The sequence below is a fragment of the Odocoileus virginianus genome, chromosome 3 (assembly GCF_023699985.2).
Source record: "Odocoileus virginianus isolate 20LAN1187 ecotype Illinois chromosome 3, Ovbor_1.2, whole genome shotgun sequence".
Taxonomy (NCBI): Eukaryota; Metazoa; Chordata; class Mammalia; order Artiodactyla; family Cervidae; genus Odocoileus; species Odocoileus virginianus.
In genome coordinates, this window is record NC_069676.1 from 38,190,234 (window position 1) to 38,216,696 (window position 26,463).

At 36.0% G+C, this 26,463-nt stretch overlaps 1 protein-coding gene and 2 pseudogenes across 1 annotated transcript; all 3 read left to right on the forward strand.

Moving 5' to 3' along the window:
- Positions 1-3,506: 3,506 nt before the first annotated feature.
- LOC139029622 (olfactory receptor 2AK2-like) lies at positions 3,507-4,481 on the forward strand. The gene is given in 1 exon segment (XM_020868771.2): positions 3,507-4,481. A coding segment is annotated over 1 exon segment (975 nt).
- Positions 4,482-12,512: 8,031 nt separating this feature from the next.
- On the forward strand, positions 12,513-13,454 carry LOC110121564 (olfactory receptor 2T12-like; annotated as a pseudogene).
- Positions 13,455-23,296: 9,842 nt separating this feature from the next.
- Positions 23,297-24,216, forward strand: LOC110121566 (olfactory receptor 2T33-like; annotated as a pseudogene).
- The last annotated feature ends 2,247 nt before the right edge of the window (positions 24,217-26,463 follow it).

Consider the following 26,463-nt stretch of genomic DNA (forward strand, 5'->3'; position numbering starts at 1 on the left):
GATGAAGGCAAAGAAGACAAAGTCACAGTAAAATCATTCAGTATCCACTCTTCAGATGCAGCTTCCTCTGAAGTAAGTCTGAAGAAACTGTAGTTTAATATAACTCATGTTTAAAACAAAAATATATGTCTACTCTGAGACATTATATTTAACATGTTAAATTGTACTTTAATGCTTATATATGTAAGTTAAGTTTTATTTTTTACATGCAGTTGTACTTTAATTGGGCTACATCAGGGCTGGCTAAGTTATACATTTATTACCTGTATGCTTTATGCAAAAATAATATAAAAGTATATATTTGCAATTTATTTGATCTTTACTGAATGTGAATCCTCTCAGGTTTACAAGGTTTGCAAGGGGCTGGGGAGAATCTTGGTGCAGTGAACTAGGACCAGTATTCAGTGAAGGTGAAAAGTGACAGTGAAAGTCATGTCTCACTCTTTGCAACCACTCTTTGCAACCAACTCTACAGTCCATGGGATTCTCCAGGCCAAAATACTGGAGTGGGCCTTTCACTCCTCCAGGGGATCTTCCCGACCCAGGAATCAAACCGGGATCTCCTGCTTTGCGGGTGGATTCTTTACCAACTGAGCTAGAAGAGAAGCCCCAGTATTCAGTAGTCCTATCTATCCTCAACCTGAGAGGACATGACCCCAAGAACATGCTTGTCTTCCTAAGGAATGCATCTGTTTCATTCTTATTTTATCTTCAAGTTTCTGCATTAAGCTTAGCATGTAATCATATTCACCAATATTTTGGGGATGATGAAAGGCTATAAAATACGTCAACTATTTAAAAAAATAGATGTACATAGTAAAAGTTTATGCAGTTCCACTAAAAAAAAAATATTTTGCAATTTGTATGGCTCCATAAGCATGCTAGCTATTAACACTTCCATTTTCATAAACTATTTTATTTTAACCTGTTAATATTAGAACTGTACTGTATTGTCTACATCCATGGCTTTCAGTTCTACATATTTCTCTAGTTTTAATCTCTAGAAATGAGTTACTAATATCTTAACTTAATTCTATGTTATTTTTATCATTTATTACAGAATTCAAACTTCAAATGAAAATTGGAGAAACCATGCAAAAATATATGTGAATTAGAATAATAACTTGGAGGGGCTATATTTTGATAAAAAATAAGCACACATTTAATTGCTTCTTTGGCGAAATTGTTTAGGTTGAAATTTATAATTTTCAGTTTATGGACCTAACAATAGTAAACTAGTTCTTGAGTCTCACCTGGTGAACAAAAATGTTAATGTTGCTTTCTCTTTCTCTTTCCCTGCCAAAGTTTCTGTGGTGTGTGTGACTCTTTGCAACCCTATGGATTGTAGCCCGCCAGGCTCCTCTGTCAGTGGGATTTTCCAGGCAAGAATACTGGAGTGGGTTGCCATTGCCTTCTCCAGGTCCTGGCTTTGATTTAAAATATACTTTAAGTAGGTGTTATTTTAATTTGCTTAGCTCACATTGAAGATCCAAGCCATTTCCTAAAGTACTGGAGGTAAATTATAATTAAACTTATTTATAATTTGATTTATAATTTATTTAAATTTATTGGTAAATGCAGTATCATAAATTCTTCCAGACCTCAGTATATTCTTTTATATTAATGTCAATTGAATGTCTAGTTTGGTATTTTGTCAAAATCAAGGTAATGACTTTGGTTTTGGAAGAGGAGGCTGGGATGTGGGAGATTTCTTTCTTTTGGGGGAAATTAGTTACTAGATTTCTTTTAGGTGTTTCTGAACTAGTGTTTGTTTTGGCATTTTTCCTTCATCTATAGCGGATTTTTAAAAATCAATAATAGATGGCCCCAAATCGATTTATTTAATTTATAGAGAAGATTTTATACCATTCAATATTTTTAATGATTATCACAGTACATACTGTCTTTGGAATCTGAGGTGAGAGAAAGTCTGATTATTAACTTTCTATATGCTATTTCAGGTGCCTCCTTAGCATATACTTCCCTCTTGTCAGGGTTTTGCAATTAACCATGGGAGACATTTTGTGTGTAAATATAATTTTATATATGTAGATAATTTTAGATATATCTGAGATACTTATTACTTCTCTTTCTAGGCTGATACAATTATTATATATGCATTTCTTTTTGTGATCAGACATATTTCATGGTAATTTAAAGTAGAAATAGAAAAGTAACTATAGATGAATTCTTATATTCATAATGACATATTTATAAATTATTACAAGCTTTTCTCAAACTGCCTAGTGTTTATCACCTACTCAGTTTTTCTCATTGCTAACCTGATATCCTTATTATTTCTTAGCATAACAGCTTGTTATTAACACTTGTTTGTTTCAGTCTACTTTTGCTACATTGCTCCAAGGTCCTCAGGTGGACTTCCTGGCAGTCATACACCGCCATGATAGAGAATAGCTGTAAACTTTAAGTGGAGAAAATCAGCTTGGCTTATATTTTAGAGTTTCAGAAAATATCAATGTATTGTATCCATAGTAAAGGTACACAACAAATGTTAGGAACATTTACTATACTTTTTTGTAATTTTATTAAATATTTTAAAAGCAAGGAGCTCTAGTTAATAAGATATTATTTGCTCTGGAAATATACAAAGGTCAGATTTGTGTCAGAAAATAAAAGGCAAAATTTAAATTCATTAGCTTTGAATTAATCATTTTATCATGCTATTTGATTCAAAGTTAATGTCAGTGTTAAGTTTATGTTTAATTCATTCTCAAACTTTTCTTTGTGTCTGGTTGGTTTTTTTTTCCTGAATTCATTAAATATCTTCTACATTCACAGGAATAATAAACACTAATTGATTAGAATTATGGGGCTTCCCTGTAGCTCAGTTGGTAAAGATACTGCCTGCAATGCAGGAGACCTGGTTCAATTCCTGGGTTGGGAATATCCCCTGCAGAAGGAAATGGCAACCCACTCCAGTATTCTTACCTGGAGAATCCCTTGGATAGAGGAGCCTGGCAGGCCACAGTCCATGGTGTTGCAAGAGTTGCATGTGACTTACCGACTAAATGACAACAAATTGATTAGAAAGGCTATAAATGTTATCATTCTCTTCACGCCAGTTCACAACCAATATAAATTCAAAACACAGAAACACAATAGACATTTAACATTATAGTATATTTAACCAAATTTTATGTTGGTTAAATTTTGTATTACTCATTTGAATGAATTGAGTAGAAGACTAGGTTTATAACAAGAAAACAAAGCTTCAGTGTATCCCCTTGAAGATATTTTAAAAGAAAGAAAATAATTTATCTTGGCAAATCACCTAAACTTTTCTTATTTTTATTATCAAAATATGTTGAACTTTACATTATGTAAAATCTTTATTTTTATTTCATAGTTTGTTAAGTCTCTATAGTTAATAAACACAGATTCAGTGTATTGACTAAAGGAAGATATATTACCTAAGGTGATTCAAGAACATCTTCTTGCAGGTTATAATCATCATCTTTTTCTCTTAAGGAAAGTCATTATTGTGCATGGAATTCTCAGATATGGTCTGCTTTTATATTTTTGTTTAAGTCATGAAAACAGAAAATCAAAGTGTCAGAACAGATTTTATACTTCTTGGTCTTTTCCAATATGGCCCAATGGATACCGTACTCTTTGTTGTCATTGCAATCCTGTTTTCGGTGGCTCTGGTGGGGAATATCATGCTGATTCTTCTCATTCAATTGGACACCAGACTCCACACTCCAATGTACTTCCTACTCAGTCAACTCTCTTTCATCGACATGATGTACATCTCCACCACTGTGCCCAAAATGGCAACTAACTTTCTGTCCAATAGTAAGACCATTACATTTTCAGGTTGCGAGATTCAAGCATTTGTGTTCTTGGTCCTTGGTGGAACCGAAGCGCTTCTTCTTGGTTTCATGTCTTATGATCGCTATGTAGCCATCTGTCACCCTTTACGTTACCCTGTACTCATGAGCAAGAAGATCTGTTGGTTTATGGTCACATGTGCATGGACCAGTTGTTCTATCAACTCTTTAATACACACACTGTATGCATTTCAACTCCCCTTCTGTAGATCTCGGCTTATTCATCACTTTTTCTGTGAAGTTCCATCCATGTTGCCACTGGTGTGTCAGGACACTTCTCAGTATGAACATACAATACTCCTGAGTGGACTTATTATTCTGTTGTTACCTTTCATGGCCATCTTAGCTTCCTATGCCTGTGTACTTACTGTGGTATTCCAGATGAGTTCAGGAAAAGGGCAGACAAAAGCTATCTCCACTTGTTCCTCTCACCTGACTGTGGCAAGCCTGTTCTATGTAACCTCCCTCTCCACCTATACAAGGCCACACTCCTTGCATTCCCCGGAAGAGGACAAGATAGTAGCTGTGTTTTATACCTTTATTACACCTCTTCTGAACCCATTTATCTACAGTCTGAGGAATAAAGAAGTTATAGGGGCCTTGAGGAGAGTATGTGTACACAAAATATGACTGTAGGAATTCCTTGTTGACTGAGACTGAATAATATAAAAAAGCTGTGCTTAACATACTGTCTTGGAATATGTAAATGATAATCAAAACTGCCTAGTAATATATGAATCCTAAGAAATGTTTATGAAGGAAAAACATGATAAAAGTCTTTATTACTCCTGATATCAGAATTGCCTTGAACATTGTCAATATAACTAGATGCATTTTCAATATGGAAGCTGGAGAAACACTGTATTGTCTAATTTATTTAACTTTGAAGACAATAAAATTCAACCCTTTTAATTCAGTGTTTTCATATTATGAATATTTTGAATTGGACATTTAAAACCTGCGATCCAAAGCATGGGGTTCCCAGGTGACTCAGTGGCAAAACAATCTGCCTGCCAATGAAAGGATATGCAGGAGATGTGGGTTCCATCCCAAGGTTGGGAAGATCCCTTGGAGAGGAAATGACAATCCACTTCAGTATTCAGTATTCCTGGCTGGAGAATCCCATATACAGAAGAGCATGGCAGGCTACAGTCCATAGCATCCCCAAAGACAGACATGACTGACAGACCCAGCACACATTCAAAGCATATGGAATATACTTTATCCTAATATACCTTTAGAGATGCTGTAAGTGATGAATTTTTATACAAGGCAAGTTATATAATCCAATCATTCAACATATTTTTAGTGGCTTAACAATATGTGTGTCACTGGTGATAACTGCATAATCAAAAAAATGAACACTGGCATATCTCTGAAATCATCTAATTTCAAAATTCAGTATGACTGAGCATTCAATGAATGCAACAAATATTGCATTATATCAAAAGTTATAGCTGTTATAAAAACAAAATAAGTAGGGAATTTTAGTAGGGAATTTGCTGTCTTCTATAAAACTGTCTTGAAAACAGAAACTGAAAGGATGGTATTTGAGGAAACATTGAAGGGAGATGAAAAAGTAAGCCAACTGGATATCTTGTGATGTGTTTTCCAGGTAGAGGAGGAAGCAAAGGAGCAGAGAAGATGGTTGGCAAAGTCACAGCGGATCAAGGTGTAAACTACTGAGCTGTAGAAAATGAGCGGACATATGGACACATAGTTTGTAATAAAATGTAGATTGATATAAAACTGGCATTAAGAAGATAAAAAAGATTGTTGTGTTTTGCAGAGAAGATTGAAATTGGCTATCAATCAACTGAAGACATCTCATTGTGATAAAATAATATCTTGGACTGAAGTAGTGTTAGTGGAAGAGCATGAATTAGCCAGACTATACTGACAAAGCTTGTGAAATTTGAGGAAATGATAAGGTTTCAGAACTAAGGTAAGGTCATGGACTGCACAACTGGAACACTGGAATTACCAAAAAGTTAGGTCAAGACTACCAAAGCAAAAACATTGGGTTCTTTGTTCACCTTTGATATTAGCTCTTTGGGCTTCCTAGTGTAGCTCAGTTGGTAGAGCATCTGCCTGGAATGAAAGAGACCTGGGCTTAATTCTTGGGTAGGAAAGCTTCCTTGAAGAAAGACATGGTGACCCACTCCAATTTTCTTGCCTGGAGAATCCCATGAACAGCTTGGCAGGCTACAGTTCATGGGGTTGCAAGAGTCAGACACGACTTAGCACTATCTTTTTCTTTGTTTTGTGCCAGTAATGGTAACATTATTATGACTTCCATTTCCTTTGAGTGAAAGCTTTTATTAACAGAATCAAATAATAACTTTTCCCTTGTGTTTGGTGCATTTGATCAACATGTTTATAAGATCCACTTTTTATATATCTAAATAATGTAATTGTTTTTATTTCCAAGTGCTGCACTCAATATGTCAGCAAATTTGGAAAACAGCAGTGGCCACAGGACTGGAAAAGGTCAGTTTTCATTCCAGTCCCAAAGAAAGGCAATGCCAAAGAATGCTCAAACTACCACACAATTGCACTCATCTCACATGCTTGTAAAGTAATGCTCAAAATTCTCCAAGCCAGGCTTCAGCAATACATGAAACATGAACTTCCAGATGTTTAAGCTGGTTTTAGAAAAGGCAGAGGAACCAGAAATCAAATTGCCAACATCCACTGTATCATCAAAAAAGCAAGAGAGTTCCAGAAAACATCTATTTCTGCTTTATTGACTATGCCAAAGCCTTTGACTGTGTGGATTGCAATAAACTGTAGAAAATTCTTCAAGAGATGGGAGTACCAGACTACCTGACCCGCCTCTTGAGAAACCTGTATGCAGGTCAGGAAGAAACAGTTCGAACTGGACATGGATCAACAGACTGGTTCTAAATAGGAAAAGGAGTACATCAAAGCTGTATATTGTTACCCTGCTTATTTAACTTCTATGCAGAGTACATCATGAGAAATGCTGGGCTGGAGGAAGGACAAGCTGGAACCAAGATCACCAGGAGAAATATCAATAACATCAGATATGCAGATGACACCACCCTTATGGCAGAAAGTGAAGAAGAACTAAAGAGCCTCTTGATGAAAAGTGAAAGAGAAGAGTGAAAAGTTGGCTTAAAGCTCAACATTCAGAAAACTAAGATCATGGCATCCGATCCCATCACTTCATGGCAAATAGATGGGGAAACAGTGGAAACAGTGGCTGACTTTATTTTGGGGGGCTCCAAAATCACTACAGATGGTGACTGCAGCCATGAAATTAAAGGTCGCTTACTCCTTGGAAGGAAAGTTATGATCAACTTAGACAGCATATTAAAAGGCAGAGATATTACTTTACCAACAAAGTTCCATCTAGTCAAGGCTATGTTTTTTCCAGTGGTCTGTATGGATATGAGAGTTGGACTATAAAGAAAGCTGAGCACCAAAGAATTGATGCTTTTGAACTGTGGTGTTGGAAAAGACTCTTGAGAGTCCCTTGGACTGCAAGGAGATCCAACCAGTCCATCCTAAAGGAGATCAGTCCTGGGTGTTCATTAGCAGGACTGATGTTGAAGCTGAAAGTCCAATACTTTGATCATCTGATGTGAAGAGCTAACTCATTTGAAAAGACCCTGATGCTGGGAAGCCTGACATGCTGAAGTCCATGGGGTCGCAAAGAGTTGGACACAATTGAGCGACTGAACTGAAGTCTTCACCAATATGTTGTATGCTACATTATAACAAAACAGAGGTATAATTAATTTCCAAACCTAGATAGATATAATATTGTTATTGTTCATTCACACAGTCGTGTCTGACTGTTTTAGACCCCTCGGATTGCAGCACAGCAGGTCTCCCTGTTATTCACCATTTCCCAAAGTTTGCCCAAGTTCATGTCCACTGAATCCTTGATGCCATCCAGACATCTTATCCTCTGATGCCCTCTTTTCCTTCTGCCCTCCATCTTTTCCAGCATCAGGTACTTTTCCAATGAGTTGGCTGTTTGCATCAGGTGACCAAAATACTGGATCTTCAGCTTCAGCATCAATCCTTCCAAGGCGTAATCAGGATTGATTTCCCTTAAGATTGAATGGTTTGATCTCCTTGCTGTCCAAGGGACTCTCCAGAGTCTTCTCTAGCACCACATATCATAGGCATCAATTCCTTTGTGCTCTGCCTTCTTTAGGGTCCAGTTCTCACAACCCTATGTGAACACTGAGAACACCATAGCCTTGACTGTAGAGACCTTTGATGGAAAAGTAATGTCTCTGCTTTTTAACACCCTGTCTAGGTTTGTCATATCTTTCCTGCCAAGAAGCAATGATCTTCTGATTTCATGGCTGCAGTCACCATCTGTAGTTATTTTAGAAACCAAGAAGAGGAAATCCATCACTACTTCCACTTTTTCTCCTTTTTGCCATGAACTAATGGGGCTGGATGCCATGATCTTATTTGTTTTAATACTTAATGTTAAGTCAGCTCTTTCACTCTGCTCCTTCACCCTCATCAGGAGGCTCTAGTTCCTCTTTGCTTTCTGCCACTAGAGTGGTATTATCCACATATCAGAAGTTGTTGATTTTTCTCCCACCTATCTTGATTCCAGCTTGCAACTCATCCAGCCCAGCATTTCTCATGATGTGCTCAGTGTATATGTTAATTAAGCAGAGTGACATCAGGACAGTCTTGCTGTACACCTTTCTCAAACTTGCACCAATCAGTTGCTCCATACAAGGTTCTTAATATTGCTTCTTGAACAGCATACAGGTTTCTCAGGAGACAGGTAAGATGGTCTAGTATTCCCATCTCTTTAAGAGCTTTCCACACTTTGTTATTATCCACACAGTCAAAGGCTTTAGCCTAGTTGATAAGATAGATGTAGATGTTTTTCTGGAATTACCTTGCTTTCTCTGTGTTCCAGTGAATGTTGACAACCTGATTTCTGCCTCCTCTGCCTTTTCTAAACTCAGCTTGGACATCTGGAAGTTCTTAGTTCATGTAATGCTGAAGCCTAGCATTCAAGATTTTAAGCATGACCTTACTAGCATGGCATATGAGTGCAATTTTCCAGTGGTTAGAACATTCTTTAGTACTACCCTTCTTGGGAACTGGGATGAAGATTGAACTTTTCCAATACTGTGGCCACTGGGTCTTCCAGATTTGTTGACATATTGAGTGCAACACTTTAATAACATCATCCTTTAGGGTTTTGCATAGCTTTACTGGAACTCCATTGCATACTAGATTTATTAACAGCAGTGCTTCCTAAAGCCCACTTGACTTCACACTCCAGAATGTCTGGCTCTGGGTGACTGATCACACCATCATAGTTATCTGGTTCATTAAGATCTTTTTTTGTACAGTTCTTCTGTGTATTCTTTCCATCTCTTCTTGATCTCTTCAGTGTCTACTAGATCTCTAACATTTCTGTCCTTTATTGTGCCCATCTTTGGGTGAAACATCACCTTGATAGTTCCACTTTTCCTGAAGAGATCTCTAGTCTTTTGGTTTCTGTTGTTTTCTTCTATTTTTATATGAATGCTGTTCATTGCAGAAGCCCTTCTTGTCTCTCCTTCCTATTCTTTAGAACTCTGTCTTTAGTTGGATGGATGTACCTTTCCTTTCTCCCTTGATTTTCATTTCTATTCTTTCTTTGGCTATTTGTAAAACCTCTTCAGATAACCACTTTGCTTTCTTGTTTTTCTTTTTCTTTGGGATGGTTTTGTTCACTGCCTACTTTACAATATTGCAGATCTTGCCTGTAGTTCTTCAGGCTCACTGTTTACTAGATCAAAACCTTGAATCTATTCATCACTTTCACTGCATATTCATAGATTTGATTTAGGTCATACCTGGCTGGCCTAAGGGTTTTCCCCATTTTCTTTAGTGTAAGCCTGAATTTTGCTATGAGAAGCTGATAATCTGAGTCACAGTCAACTCCAGGTCTTGTTTTTGCTGACTTTATACAGCTTTTCTCTCTGTGGTTACAAAGAATATAATCAATTTGACTTTGGTATTGACCATTTGGTGATTTCCATGTGTAAAGCCATCACTTTTGTTGTTGAAAAAGGGTGGTCCCTGTGATCCATGCCTTCTCTTGGCAGAATTCTGTTAGCCTTTGCCCTGCTTCATTTTTTTCTACAAGGCCAAATTTGCCTGTAACTCCAGGTATATCTTGACTTCCTGATTTTTCATTCCAATCCCAAAGATGGATAGAGCATCTTTTTTTGGTGTTAGTTCTAGGAGGTCTTCTAGGTCTTCATAGATCTGATCAGCTTCATTAGTAGTCTGTGCCCGTGGTAGGGGCATAGACTTGAATTATTGTGATGTTGAATGGTTTGCCTTGGAAACAGAGATCATTCTGTCATTTTTAAGGCTGTGCCCAAGTACTGCATTTTGTACTCTTTTGTTGATCATGAGGGCTACTTCATGTCTTCTATGGGATTCTTGCTTACAGTAATATTATGGTCATCTGAACTAAATTTGCCCATTTCTGTCCATTTTAATTCACTGATTCCTAAGGTGTCTATGTTTATTCTTACCATCTCCTGGTTAATCATGTCCAGTTTAACTTGATTCACATATCTAACATTACAAGTTCCTATGCAATACTCTTCTTTGTAGCATCAGATTTTACTTTCATCACCAGACACATCCACAACTGAGCATCATTTCCCAGTGCTTCATTTTTTCTGGGGCTATTAGTAGTTGTCCTCTGCTCTTCCCCAGCAGCAAATTGGGACACCTCCTGATGTGGGGACTCATCTTTGAGTGTCATATCTTTTTGTCTTCTTATAGAGTTCACAAGGTTCTCATGGCAAGTACACTGTGGGTGGTTTGCCATTCCCTCCTCCAGTGGATCATGTTTTATCAGAACTCTCCACTATGACCTCTCCATCTTGAGTGGTCCTACATGGCATGGCTCATAGCTTCATTGAGCTACACAAGTCCCTTCACCATGACAAGGCAGTGATCCATGAAGGGTAGATACAATATACATATTATTAAAATTATGAAGCAAGAAATTTCTATGCTTATAATTATATCTTATTTACAACTATTTTGATTAACAGAACATCTAAATCTTTTAATAGCATAATGAACATTGGTGGTATACACTAGATACTAAATTAATGTAAATATTTATTAAAGATATGGTGCTTACTTACAAAACTTGCACAACTCATAAATTAACTCAAGGCAGAAGTAAAATAGTATTGCTAAACTATAGATCATGAAAAAAGTCCAAAGATTAAAATACTAATCTATTACTCTCTTCCAAAGTTTTATTTGCAAGGAAAAGATAAATGTCACATAAGATAGCAAGCTATTTACATAAAAATCCAGTTCAGTTACCATAGACACTTAGAGGTAACAGAAGCTAGATGCTTTAGTGGAAAGATAACTAATCCCCGGAAGTAACAGTAATGTTGCAAATTTTATAAGTAGGTGGTACTGTATTAATTTTGCATGATAAATTAATTTGGGCAAGTATTGATTGAGTATTTAAATAACAAAGTAATCAGTTAACTGAGTATGATAATTAATGTGTTAATTAATAATTAGATCAGTTGATAGATTGATGTATCTCCTACACTTAAGGATGTATGATTACTGGCAATGAAGTGTAAACAAGCTACAAGTAAAATAAATGTCTTTATTTTCTTTTAGGTTGTACATATGTATGAACTTATGAACTCTTTGTAATACATATGCTTAACTAAATTCACACTCATTTTGTGAGGACATATTAGATCAAAATGTTAACTGTTGAGAGGTCTCTAAACTGAGAGAAAGTCCCTGTGATCAGGAAGATAGCGGTGCTCAGGCCTGGTGTACCGAGATCATGGGTTGCTTGCAGGTGTGGAAGCAAGAAATTTAATGATTTTTCTTCTCTTTCCCAGAAAACTGAGTTTTAGTACTTCTATATTTGTTTTCTGCATATTTATTAATCAAAATTTGTACATCATGACATTGACAGAATTTGTGAAACTAATTTAAACAAATATAGGAGAAATACACAATACTTATCAGATATATCACATCAACATTGACTAAAATGAATGAATGAATGTATCTGTAGCTCCCTCAACATAAAAGTCCCCAAATTATAGAAAGTTGTGATCATCTAATAGTGTTTTCTAACTATAGGAGTAAATGATGTGTGATATACTGACAAAATATACAAAATAATAGAAATGTAGTTAGTACTACTATATATGAGCTTCCCTGGTGGCTCAGCAATAAAGAATCCACCTGCTGATGCAGGAAACACGGGGTTAATCCCTGTGTCGGGAAGATGCCCTGGAGAAGGAGATGACACCCAACTCCAGTACTCTTACCTGGGAAATTCCACAGACAGAGTCTGCTGGGCTATATAGTCCGTGGGGTCGCAAAAGAGTCAAACATGCCCTAGTGACAAAACAACTACTATACATACATGTTATCAAATTTATTTGGATTCAAAACAAAGTGTAATTACAAAGAGATGGAAGATAGGATGCTAAGGTAAACAATTGTGAATGCAAATGTTAAAGTCATAATATGCCTCCCAGTATCTTTTTTTTTCTATGTTATTTGATCAAGCTTTTGTAAGGAAACGCCTAAGCTTTTAAATAGGAATTTCTTAATAATCCATTGTCTTCCAGGAATAACTGAGCTATGGAAAATATAAATGTCACCACAGGAATAAATTTCATTCTTCTAGGACTCTTTAACTACACAGAGACCCATCTGTTCCTCTTTGCCATGGTGCTCATAACTTCCCTCACCTCCCTGATGGGCAATGCCTTCATGATCATGCTCATCTATGTGAATCATCGGCTTCACACTCCCATGTACTTTCTGCTTAGCCAGCTCTCCCTCGTGGACATGATGCTGGTTCTCACTATTGTCCCCAAAATGGCAGCCAATTAACTGAGGCACACCAGGTCCATCTCTCCCACTGGCTGTGGTGCCCAGATTGTCCTGCTTCTTACTCTGGGAGGGGGTGAGTGCTTCCTCTTAGCGGCCATGGCCTATGATCGCTGTGTGGCCATATGTCACCCCCTGAGATACCCGATCCTCATGAATCAGAAGCTTTGCTTGCACATGACAGCTGGCTCCTGGCTTTTGGGAGGGGTGGATGGGTTGATGCAGGCTGGTGCCACTCTAAGCTTCCCTTACTGCCACTCTCGAAAAATCAGCCACTTCTTTTGTGAGGCACCATCACTTGTTAGCCTTGCCTGTACAGACACCTTGATTTTTTAATTCTTCATGTATGTCTGCTGTATTCTAATGCTCTTAATCCTGCTGTCTCTCATCTTGGCTTCCTATAGTCTCATCCTGGCTGCCGTGTTTCATATGCAGTCCACTGCAACCAGGAAGAAGGCCTTTGTGACCTGTTCTTCCCACCTGGCTGTCGTGAAGCTCTTCTATGGCACTAGCATGTTTATCTACATGCGGCCCAAATCTTACCATTCAGTGGCCCATGACAAGGTGGTCTCTGCCTTTTGCACAATTTTAACATGTGTGTTGAACCCCCTTATATACAGTGTGAGGAATATAGAAGTCAAGGAGGCTTGTAGAAAGTGGCTGGAGAAATATTTTGAGTCATCTACATAGTGAGCATAATTTGCTAATATTTCATCACTCAAATTACATTCAGGTTACAAAAGTTTTTTGTGTCTATATACTTGGTGCTCCTTTGCCAGTTTGCACTGCTTTTAAAAAGTATGTTAGATAAACTACTACATGTAGATAAATTAATAAAAGTTACATTTGTCATCTTTTCCGTATCTTGTCATATTATTTTTTTCTGAACTTACCTTGTGATTAGTTGTGATTATATGTGATTTAGAAAAAATCATTTGGTAAAAGATAAGCAGATAGGACTATAAATATGTAGGTTAAAATATACGGTAATTGTGAAAGAAAAAATTCAACAACTTTGTCTAAAAAAAGCAACACTAATTAAAATGATTAATATGTGATGAATATTATCACATAAGTTAATATAGATAATACATTTATACACATTAGCTTTTACAAAAAGGCTGAAGTATTTTTTTCACTTGTTAATAAGACTATCTAATTAATATGAAATTCTGTAAATAAAAAAAATAATTATCTTTGATCACAAGGAAAGTCTTAGGCCTGAGGTTTCACATTTTGGGGTGAACTGAATGGAGTTAATAATATTGGATGAGTTTTATCTCATGATCTCTTGACAAGTTTCTTTTAAGGTATTTTATTTATAAGAGAGGAAGGAAAAAGGAAAGGGAGAGGGAAGTGGGAGTGAGTGGAGAGGAAAAAAAGAATGAAGGAAAGACATGTACAGCACACAATTTGATTTGAAAATCAATGCCAGCTTAGAAATGAAAAAAATCAAATTAAATATTCTCCTGAAAAATTTATGAATTTTAATTTATTAAAATTAATTTTAAAATATGAATTTTAATATCATCTGAATTGACTACCATATTTCATTTAGCTATCATATCATCTTAAAAATACTAATTAAAATGATTACTATTTGGTATTATTGTAACATAAATTAATATAGATATTACATTTTAGATCTTCAGGGAATAATTTTTTTTAAAAAATGAAAAAACATGTTTGTATAGGTTCAAAAATTCTGATTTTACATGTCATGTCAGAGTTAAAGTTGTTGCTAAATATTGCTTGAAGCTAAAATGTTAGTAAAGATGGAAGAAAAAAACCTATAAAAACAAACACAAAGCAATTAAGAAAATGGCAATAGAAGCATACATATTGATAATTTCTTAAATGAAAATGGATTAAGTGCACCAAACTAAAGATATATACTGACTGAGTGGACACAAATACAAGACCTATATGTATGCTGTCTACAAGGAACTCAGCTGAGACCTAGTAACTCATACAGATCGAAAGTGATGCAATGAAAGAAGGTATTCCATGCAAGTTCCGAAGTACAAGATTTCATTCCACATCACAAGTAAGCTGGAGTAGCAATACTCACATGAAACAAAATAGACTTTAAAATAAAAACTGTTACATTAGACAAAGACATGTGCAAAATAATGATCAAGGAATCAATCCAAAAAGAATATATAAAAATTATAAATTTATATGGACCAAACATAGGAGCACCTCAATATAAAGGGCAAATACTAACAACCATAATGTGAGAAATCAACAGTAATAAAATAATACTGGGGCATTTTAACACCCCACTTTCACCAGTGAGCAAATCATATAGACAGAAAATTATGTTCTAATGGGGTGGATGAAACCGGAGCCTATTATACAGAGTGAAGTAAGTCAGAAAGAAAAACATCAATACAGTATATTAATGCATATATATGGAACTTAGATGGTAATGATGACTGCATGTATAAGGCAGAAAAAGAGACACACATGTAAGGAACAGATTTTTGGACTCAGTGGGAGAAGGCGAGGGTGTGATGATTTGAGAGAATAGCATTGAAACATGTATATTACCATATGCAAAATAGATAACCCATGCAAGTTTGATGCATGAAGCAGTGCTCTCAAGGCTGGTGCTCTGGGACAACCCAGATGGATGGGGTGAGGAGGGAAGTGGAAGGAGTGTTCAGGATGGGGGGGGTCACGTGTACACCCATGGCTTATTCATGTTGATGTATGGCAAAAATCACCACAATATCGTAAAGTAATTAGCCTTCAATTAAAATGAACAAATTAATTTTTTAAAAGTTTATGGATTTATATAGCAATCTATGCTGAAGAATACTATTTTATACTTTATATTATTTGTATATGTAAATTTTATAAGTAAAATATTTAAATATGCAATTTGCATATACACCCCAATATGTATACTATTTACTATTATTATTTATTATTCATCCTCCTTCTCCATATGGGGTGGCAGATAGACATTAATCAGCTGAAGATGTTCGATGATTCTCAAGATTCACAGCTTGTAGTCGATGCTGAAATGAATTACCAAAATTTTGTGCTTTAAAACAACAGAAATGTATTTTCTTACACTCTTGAAGGACAAAAATCCAAAATGAATTCCACTGTGTTGAAATCAAGGTGTCAGTAGGACTCACTACTCCAAAAGGCTGCAGAGAATAATCTTTTCATTGCCTGTTCTAGTTTCATGTGTTTGCCAACATTTCTTGTCTTGTGGTTGAAGGACTCCAATCTCTGCCTGTGTGCTAGTAATTGACATTGCCTTCTTCTCTTCTGATTTTGTTGAATCTCTGTATCCATCCTATAAGGATGCATGTTATGGCATTTAGCGTCCATCCTGACAACACTAAAATAATCCTCCCATCTTGAATTCTTTAATGATATCTGCAAGAACTTTGTAATGTAAGACCATTGTCACAGGAGATTAGTACCTGATAACTTGATGGAAAGTATTTAATCTACTACCATTCATCTCAACCTCAGAGAAAGCTCTCATTCAATGCTTTGTAGATATCAGTTATTTGGGAAGTTTTCAGTCACTATTTCTATAAATTTGTCTTCAGTACTAAATCTTTTCTATTTTCCCTTAACAATTCAAAGGCTAAACAATTTATCTAGTTATTGACTCATGGTTCCCCAAGGCCTTTTCATTTTTTTCAGTCATTTTTTTATGCTGTTTTTTAGATTGGATAATTACTATTGATTTGTCATCATTATGAACAACTCTCAATCTGTCATTTCCATTTTGCTATGGAACCCATTTAGAGAGAGAAGTATTATTATTATTACTGTGCTGTGCTCAGTCACTCAGCTGTGTCCAACTCTTTGCAACTCCATGGACTGCAGCTCATCAGGGGAATTTTTCTAGGCAAGATCACACCATCATGATTATCTGGGTCATGAAGATCTTTTTTGTATAGTTCTAAAAGGAAATGTCAACCCACTCTAGTACTCTTGCCTGGAAAATCCCAGGGACGGTGGAGGAGCCTGGTAGGCTACAGTCCATGAGATCACAAAGAGTCGGACACGACAGTGACTTCACTTTCTGTGTATTCTTGCCACCTCTTCTTAATGTCTTCTGCTTCTGTTATGTCCATACCATTTCTGTTCTTTATTTTGCCCATCTTTGCATGGTATGTTCCCTTGGTATCTCTAATTTTCTTGAAGAGATCTCTAGTCTTTCTCATTCTATTGTTTTCCTCTATTTCTTTGCATTGATTGCTGAGGAAGGCTTTCTTATCTCTCCTTGCTATTCGTTTGAACTCTGCATTCAAATGGGTATATCTTTCCTTTTCTCCTTTGCCTTTTTTTTTTGCCCTTTTGCATTTCATTTCCCTGGGGATGGTCTTGATCCCTGCTTCCTGTATGATGTCATGAACCTCTGTCCATAGTTCTTCAGGCACTCTGTCTATCAGATCTAATCCCTTGAATCTATTTGTCACTTCTACTGTGTAATTGTACGGGGTTTGATTTAGGTCATACCTGAATAGTGTAGTGGTTTTCCCTACTTTCTTCAATTTAAATCTGAATTTGGCAATAAGGAGTTCATGGTCTGTGCCACAGTCAGCTCCCAGTCTTGTTTTTGCAGCTGTGTAGAACTTCTCCATCTTTGGCTGCAAAGAATATAATCAATCTGATTTTGATATTGACCATCTGATGATCTCCTAATGTAGAGTATTCTCTTGTGTTGTTGGAAGTAGTTGTTTTATAACCATTGTGTTCTCTTGGCAAAATTCTATCAGCCTTTGCCCTGCTTCATTCTGTACTCCAAGGCCAAATTTGCCTGTTACTCCATGCATTTCTTGAGTTCTTATTTTTGCATTCCAGTCCCCTATAAAGAAAAGGACATCTTTTTTGTGTGTTAGTTCTAGAAGGTCAAGATGTTAGGTCTAGAAGGTCAAGATGTTAACTAGAAAAAAGCAAATATTTGATTTAGCATAGAATCTTAACTTCCAAAACCTGGGTTATGGACTCATGATGCTTCATTCAATACATGGTTTGACCCTTGAATTTCTAGGGAAAATAAATTAATCTAACTGTAATAGAATGCATATGCAATTCTGAAATTTCAATATCTACTTAATTTAGTTATTGTGACATCCCATGAGACAATACATATCAAGGAGTTAGCATAGTGCTTGAAATAATATTTTCTCTAATTATTGTCATTGTTATGTCTGAGTTGACAGATCTGTACAATGCTGATAAGGATAAGAGTTATTTCAGCTTGAACATGTAGGATCAAATAGAAGAAAAGAAGGTTATATGAGAGTCAGGATAATTTGTTTGGTCTACAAGTGTGTAATGAAAATGTAGTAGGGCAAAGTGAAATTTTGCTAATTCGTTAGAATCCACATTAAAATGGAGACAGTAATGAGATAATGGACTTCCAATGTCTTTTGTTGGACTTCCCTGGCATCCTAGTAGTTAAGATTCCACTTCCAGTAGAGGGGGCATGGCTTTGCTTCTAGGTCTTAGAGCTAAGTTCCCACATACTGTCCACTGCAACCCTCCTACCCTCAAAGTGTTGAGCAGCTACAGTGATGACCTGATATACTCTTGGCTTATAAATCTATCATGCATCTTGAACCTGTTGAATTACACAGACTTGAATCCACTTGGGTAAAGCAGTCTTTTTGATATGAAACAACGCATAATAAGATTTCATCTTTTTATCCTATGATTTAACATTTTTAAGAAGGAAATAAATTACTTTATAAATTCCATAGCATATTAAAATTGTTATAATCTGTATGAGAAATTGTTTAAAAATTTGTAATTGAAGAACCAATAGTCTTAAAGTGACTAAACTTACAGTGGTTATGTATCTTTATTCTGTGCTCAAAAAACTCATAAATGATAGCTGGAGTACACAATTCATCCCAAAGAGATATTATATATATTAGGTCATCAAAATTATACATATGTTAAAAAATAAGTAGAATTATGCTATATGTTAGTTCTCAGATAAACATTGATTTTACTACCAAGGATGGGAAACATAATAATAATATAAAATATTAAGGACAATTTTTATTATATTTAGCCATACATGTTATTATGCATTTATATGCATTTTCTATTGTAATCAACAACCCTAAAAGAGATTGATAATATATTTCATCCCATTTTGATATGGTCTTTAAATGTATTTCAGCTTAAATTGCCTAAATTTATCCAGATACTTATCAATGATCCATGTATTCAAATTCAAGAAACCTAATTCTTAATTCTGTACTTCTAACTCATAAAATCAAAGGAAACCATTATACTGAATCAAGGATTAGGAAGACAAAAACGGCTTTCAGTTTTCTAATTTTTGATGTTCATTTACTAGTGAGCCACATAATTTTAGACATTAGATTTCCTATTGATTAAATTTGAAATATATGGGTACTTTACATGGCTTTCATTTGAAAATATAAGAATGAATGAACAACATACAGATGGCAAAAAAACACATGAAAAGATGCTCAACATCACTCATTATCGGAGAAATGCAAATCAAAACCACAATGAGGTACCATTACACGCCAGTCAGGATGGCTGCTATCCAAAAGTCTACAAGCAATAAATGCTGGAGAGGGTGTGGAGAAAAGGGAACCCTCTTACACTGTTGGTGGGAATGCAAATTAGTACATCCACTATGGAAAACAGTGTGGAGATTCCTTAAAAAGCTGGAAATAGATCTGCCATATGACCCAGCAATACCACTTCTAGGCATACACACTGAGGAAACCAGATCCGAGAGAGACACGTGCACCCCAATGTTCATCGCAGCACTGTTTATAATAGCCAGGACATGGAAGCAACCTAGATGCCCATCAGCAGACGAATGGATGAGGAAGCTGTGGTACATATACACCATGGAATATTACTCAGCCATTAAAAAGAATTCATTTGAATCAGTTCTAATGAGATGGATGAAACTGGAGCCCATTATACAGAGCGAAATAAGCCAGAAAGATAAAGACCATTACAGTATACTAGCACATATATATGGAATTTAGAAAGATGGTAATGATAACCCTATATGCAAAAAAGGAAAAAGAGACTCAGATGTATAGAACAGACTTATGGTCTCTGTGGGAGAAGGCAAGGGTGGGATGTTTCAAGAGAACAGCATCGAAACATGTATATCTAGGGTGAAACAGATCACCAGCCCAGGTTGGATGCATGAGACAAGTGCTCGGGCCTGGTGCACTGGGAAGACCCAGAGGGATGGGGTGGAGAGGGAGGTGGGAGGGGGGACCGGGATGGGGAATACATGTAAATCCATGGCTAATTCATTTCAATGTATGACAAAAACCACTGCAATGTTGTGGGGTAATTAGTCTCCAATTAATAAAAATAAATGGAAAAAAAAAGATTGAATGAACAAAATATCTGATGTTACCATAATGATCTTCTTTAAATACTATTATTTTAAAATATTTTCTTTATTAACTGTAAATCCATTTAGGGCTTTCAAAATCATTTGTAAAGTAATTTGTCACATGAAAAGTATGTTGAGAAGCTGGTCTTAAATACTAGTTGACAGTTTTGATTCAAATAGAGAACATAAAGTGTGCCTCAACAGAACAAATGAAGACAGTGCTGGAAGACAGTCTAGTATAATATGAACTTCCTGAGTCTAGAAAGAAGAAAACTGACTTATCAGTTATGGTGTCAACATGCTCAAAACTCACAAACATCTTCTAAGTGAGTTTTGACAAGAAATTGAAATTTTTCCTTCATGTGATTCTGTTCTGTAATTCAGGTGGTCCATGTTTCTCTGAATCTGGGCTGGAAAAGTTGGAGAAATTTTATATTGTCTTTTCATACCTTGTAATTTTAAAAAATGAACTCCAAACAAGACAATTTATAAGGCCAATAGAGTTAATAAATATAGATGCAAAAGTTTCTTCAAAAATAATACTAAACTTACCAAGATCATAGATTCATAAGATGTACAACACATATCAGTAATAAGCAGTTTTATTCTAATAATAGTCACATGATCTAGCATGAGAAAATCTACCAATGTAATCTAGTCCATTGACTAAATTAATAACAGCATATAAGTATCTTAAGTACATGTAATACTCAATGTGAACCTTGGTTCATAATGATGGAACAATTCAAAAGTAGTAAATATTTTAAATAGGCTGGGAAGGGTATTGATGATGCATATAAACAAGTCAGAACAGTGCACATAGGTTAAAAAATAAATTATTTTCATCTATAAAGAAAATTCAAGTTATTCTGTAGAAAATATGAACAAGAGATGTTCACCATGGATTTGAAGAAGTAATTCAAGAGGTTAATGCATACTTTTGGCTCAGTATCAATAAGGAGCTTATAAATTAAAATAAAATCAATTCTCACTGTCCCATGTTTGACTATAATTACTGCACCTAACATTATCTCACAGTTCCACATGTGGAGAAAGAATGACCAAATCAACAGTTGATGGTATTGAAAAAGTAAGGATTCAGTTGCCTCAAATCCAAAAAATGTTACTTTTAGATTATTTACTGGGAAAAACTCATGTCATATGCAAATGACCATAAACTATACTGATAGAAAATTAGAAAGAAACTATATATTGATAAATTTGCCTGCTATGTATATAATGTAATAAAATTGAGTAATAATTAACAACTTCCTAGGTAATCAATATAGTACACATATTATTGAAATAACAAAGCATGATAGTGATATGTACATTATCATACCTTATTTATAATTATTTTGATTAACAAAGCCTTGTATATTTTAATGATATAATGGACTTTGGTGCAATACACTAGGCACTAAAAACAATGTGAATATTTATTAAAGATATGGTGCCATTCACATAATTTATACTACTTATCAAGTAATTTACAAAGGAACTAAAAATATTTGCTACACCATAGACTATGCCTCTAGCTCAAACATAATCTTCTTGTAAATCACTAATCTATTGCTCTCTTTCAAATTTTAATTTATAAAGAAAATACAAATGTCACATAACCATCCAATTCTACTGTCATAGTTATCTACAGGTAACAGAAATGGAAGCTTGTGGCTTTGTAAAAGAAGAATTAATCTCTGGAAATAAATGAAATGCTCCATATTTTATGTATACTTGTGCTATATGTCAGATAAATTTCATGTGACAAATTAATTTGGGTATTCTTATTTAATTGATTACCTAATTAAACACTCAATTACATATGGTCATCTGTTAGTTAATTCAATTGGCTAATAAATTGGTATTTCTACTACATTAAAGAGTATATGATTACTAATAACAAACTCTGAAAGCCTTTGTTGTTGTTGTTCAGTCACTCAGTCACGTCCAACTCTTTGCAACCCCATGGACTGCAGCATGCCAGGCTTCACTATCCTTCACCATCGCCTGGAGCTTGCTCTAACGCATGTCCATTGAGTTGGTGATGCTATCCAACCATCTCATCCTCTGTCGTCCCCTTCTCCTCCTGCCTTCAACCTTTCCCAGGATCAGGGTCTTTGCTAATAAGTCAGCTCTTCACATCAGGTGGCCAAAATATTGGAGCTTCAGCTTCAGTATCAGTCCTTCCAATGAATATTCAGGAATGATTTCCTTTAGGATTGACTGGTTTGATCTTGCAGTCCAAGGAACTCTCAAGAGTCTTCAACACCACAGTTCAAAAGCATTCTGAAAGTCTTCAAGTAAGATCAATTTATTTATGTTCCTTTAGGCTTTGAATTCTGTATGAATTTTTAAACTTTTTCATGATGCATATATTTAATCAATTCAGGCTCATTTTTGTGAGTATATATTAGTTATAAATGTTGTCTGTTGAGAGGTCTCTGAACTAAGGAAATGTCTCTGAAATTAGGAAGACAGATCACAGTAACAATAGACATGGTGATGGGTTCCCCTGATCTCTACCTGTGGTAGCTAGAAACCTGGTGTATTAAGATCACGGGTTGCTTGAAGGAATGGAATAGAGTAATTTAGCCATTTTTTCTCTTCTCCCCCAGAAACTGAGTTTTAGTAGTTCTACATTTTCTTTTGTCTATATATTTAATTTTCAAAATCTAATTCATGGTGACACTGAAAGAAATATTGTGACGTTTAAACAAATATGGGTAAATCACATCTATATTGACTAACATGTGTGGATCTGAAGCTCCTTCAACATGGAAGCCTCCGAATTACAGAAAATTGGGATTATATAATAATGTTTCCTAACACCATGATTAAATCATGTGGCATACTGACAAAATACAGAGAAATAATAGAAATGCAATTAGTACTATTATATATATATATATATATATAAAATCCAATTTATTTTGGTTAAAAGTAATGTATAATCATAAAGAGAGGAATAATAGGGTCTTAAGGCAAACATTTTGTTGTGGAAAGGAACATTGAACCCATAATTATTCCTCCAAGTGTCATATTTTATGTTATTTGACCAAGTTTTCTCAAGAAGTTGGTCAAGTTTCCCTCAAGCAAATCTTATTTCCTAATCATTAGTTATCTTCCAGGAATGACAGGAACCATGGAAAATGCAAATGACACCACAGGAATAAATTTCATTCTTCTAGGGCTCTTTAATCACACACAGACTCATTTGTTCCTCTTTTCATAGTGCTAGTGGTCTTCCTTATGTTGCTGATGGGTAACACCTTCATGATCATGCTTATTCAAGTGGATCCCTGGCTGCCCATTCCCATGTACTTCCTGCTTAGCCAGCTCTCCTTCAGGGACACCATGCTGGTTCTCACTATTGTTCCCAAAATGTCAGCCAACTACCTGATACACAACAGGTCTGTCTCTCCTGCTGGCTGTGGTATTCAAATCTTCCTGTTTCTCACTCTGGGAGGGAGTGAGTGCTTCCTTTTGGCCGCCAAGGCCCATAACCACCATGTGTCCATGTCACCCCTTGGCGACACTCCATCCTGATGAATCAGAAGCTCTGCTGATTTCAGCAGGCTCCTGACTTTTGGGAGGGGTGGAAAGGCTGATGCAGGCTGGTGCCACTCTGAGCTTCTCTTACTGCCACTGTCAAGAAATGAATCACTTCTTTTGTGAGGCACCATCACTTGTTTGCTTTGCTTGTGCAGACACCATTTTTTTTTTTTTTTTTTTAGTTTTTCATGTATGTCTGCTGTATTCTGATGTTCTTGATTCTGCTGTCTCTCATTTTGGCTTCCAATAGTCTCACCCTGGCTACATGCTCTGAATGCAGTCCACTATTGCTGGAAAGAAAGTTTTGCCACCTGTTCCTCCCACCTGGTTATTGTGGGGCTATTCTATGGTACCCTCATCTTTCTCTACATGTGACCCAAATCCTATCATTCAGTTGCCTGTGATGAGGTGATGTCTGCTTTGTACACCATCTTTACACCTCTATTGAATCCTGTTATACACAGTGTGAGGAATAAAGAAGTCAAGGGGACCTTGAGAAAGCAGCTGTAGAAACATTTTTGGTGGTCTCAGTAGTGAGCATTATTTTCCAAAATGGCATCTCTCAAATTAGATTTAGGTTATGAAATATGTTTTGTGTCAATATATTTTGTTCTCACTTTCCTAGTTTGCATTATGTTTTAAAGTATTTCTTCCACACTTGATAAATTAGTGAGAAATAATATTTGTCATGTTTTCATACCTTGTCATTAAATTTTTGTTCTGATATTTGGATTTCAGCAATAAATATTAATGACTGAGTCACCGTAGCACAAGATACTCTAGACATCAACCATGTGATTTTTTCTCTGTGTATGATTTTTGTTTTAATTATGATGGAGGTGAATTATTTAAAAAGTACATAATTATTTTATAATCATATATATATATATATATATATATATATATATATATATATATAATGACTTCCCTGGTGGCTCAGATGGTAAAGAATCTGCCTACAATACAGGAGACCTGGGTTCAATCCCTGGGTCAGTAAGATCCCCTGGAGAAGGAAATGGCAAGCCACTCCAGCACTCTTGCCTGGAAAATCCCATAGACGGAGGAGCCTGGTAGGTTGCAGTCCATGGGGTCACAAAGTTGAATAACAGAGGCTTTTTAGTCCCTCTTTGACTTCTGCATAAGAGTGATATCATCTGCATATCTGAAGTTATTGATATTTCTCAGGGCAATCTTGATTCCAGCTTGTGCTTCATTCACCCAGCATTTTGCATGATATACTCTGAAAGAGGAGAGTGAAAAAGTTGCTTAAGACTCAACATTCAGAAAACTAAGATCATGGCATCCGATCCCATCACTTCATGGCAAATGTATGGGGAAATAACGGAAACACTGAGAGACTTTATTTTGGGCAGCTCCAAAATCACTGCAGATAGTGACTTCAGCCATGAAATTAAAAACAAAACAAAACAAAACAAAAAAACAAAAAAAACACCTCTTTCTCCTTGGAAGAAAAGCTATGACAAACCTAGACATCATATTAAAAAGCAGAGACATCACTTCACCAACAAAAGTCCATCTAGTCAAAGCTATGGTTTTTCCCGTAGTCATGTATCGATGTGAGAGTTGGACTATAAAGCTAGGCACTGAAGAATTGATGCTTTTGAACTGTGGTGTTGGAGAAGACTCTTCAAAGTCACTTGGACTGCAATGAGATCAAACCAGTCCATCCTAAAGGAAATCAGTCCTGAATATCCATTGGAAGGACTGGTGCTGAAACTCTAATACTTTGGCCATCTGATGCAAAGAACCAACTCATTGACAAGATCCTAATGCTGTGAAAGATTGAAGGTGGGAAGTGAAAGGGATGACAGAGGATGAGATGGTTGGATAGTATCACCGACTGGATGAACATGAGTTTGAGTAAGCTCTGGGAGTTGGTGATCAACAGAAGCCTGGTGTACTGCAGTCCATGGGGTCGTAAAGAGTTGGACACGACTGAGTGACTGAACTGAACTGAACTGAACTCTGCATAGAAGTTAAATAAGCAGGGTGACAACATACAGCCTTGATGTACTCCTTTCCCAATTTTGAACCAGGCTATTGTTCCATGTCCAGTTCTAATTGTTGCTTCTTGACTGCATACAGGTTTCTCAGGAGGCATGTAAAGTGATCTGTTATTCCAGTCTCTTTAAGACAACAGTTTGTTGTGATCCGCACAGTCAAAGGGTTTAGCATAATCAATGAAACAAAAGTAGATATTTTCCTGGAATTCTCTTGCTTTTCCTATGATCCAATGGTTGTTTGCAATTTAATCTCTTGTTCTGCCTTTTCTAAATCCAGCCTGTATATCTAGAAGTGCTCATTTCATGTACTCTTGCAGCCTAGCTTAAAGGATTTTGAGCATTATCTTGCTAGCATGTGAAATAAGTGCTATTGTGCAATTGTATGAACATTCTTTGACATTGCCCTTTTTTGGGATAATAATGAAAATAGGCCTTTTCCAGTCCTGGGCCCACTGTTGAGTTTCCCAAATTTGAAGACATATTGAGTGTAGCACTTTAACAACATCATCTTTTAGGATTTGAAATAACTCAGCTGGAATTCCATCACCTCTGCTAGCCACTAGCTTTGTCCCTTGTGATGCTTCCTAAGATCCTCTTGATGCACACTCCAGGATGTCTGGCTCTAGGTGAGTGATCTCACCATTGTGGTTATCTGGGTCATTAGATCTTTTTTTGTGTAGTTCTTTTGAGTAATCTTGCCACCTCTTCTTAATATCTTCTGCTTCTGTTAGGT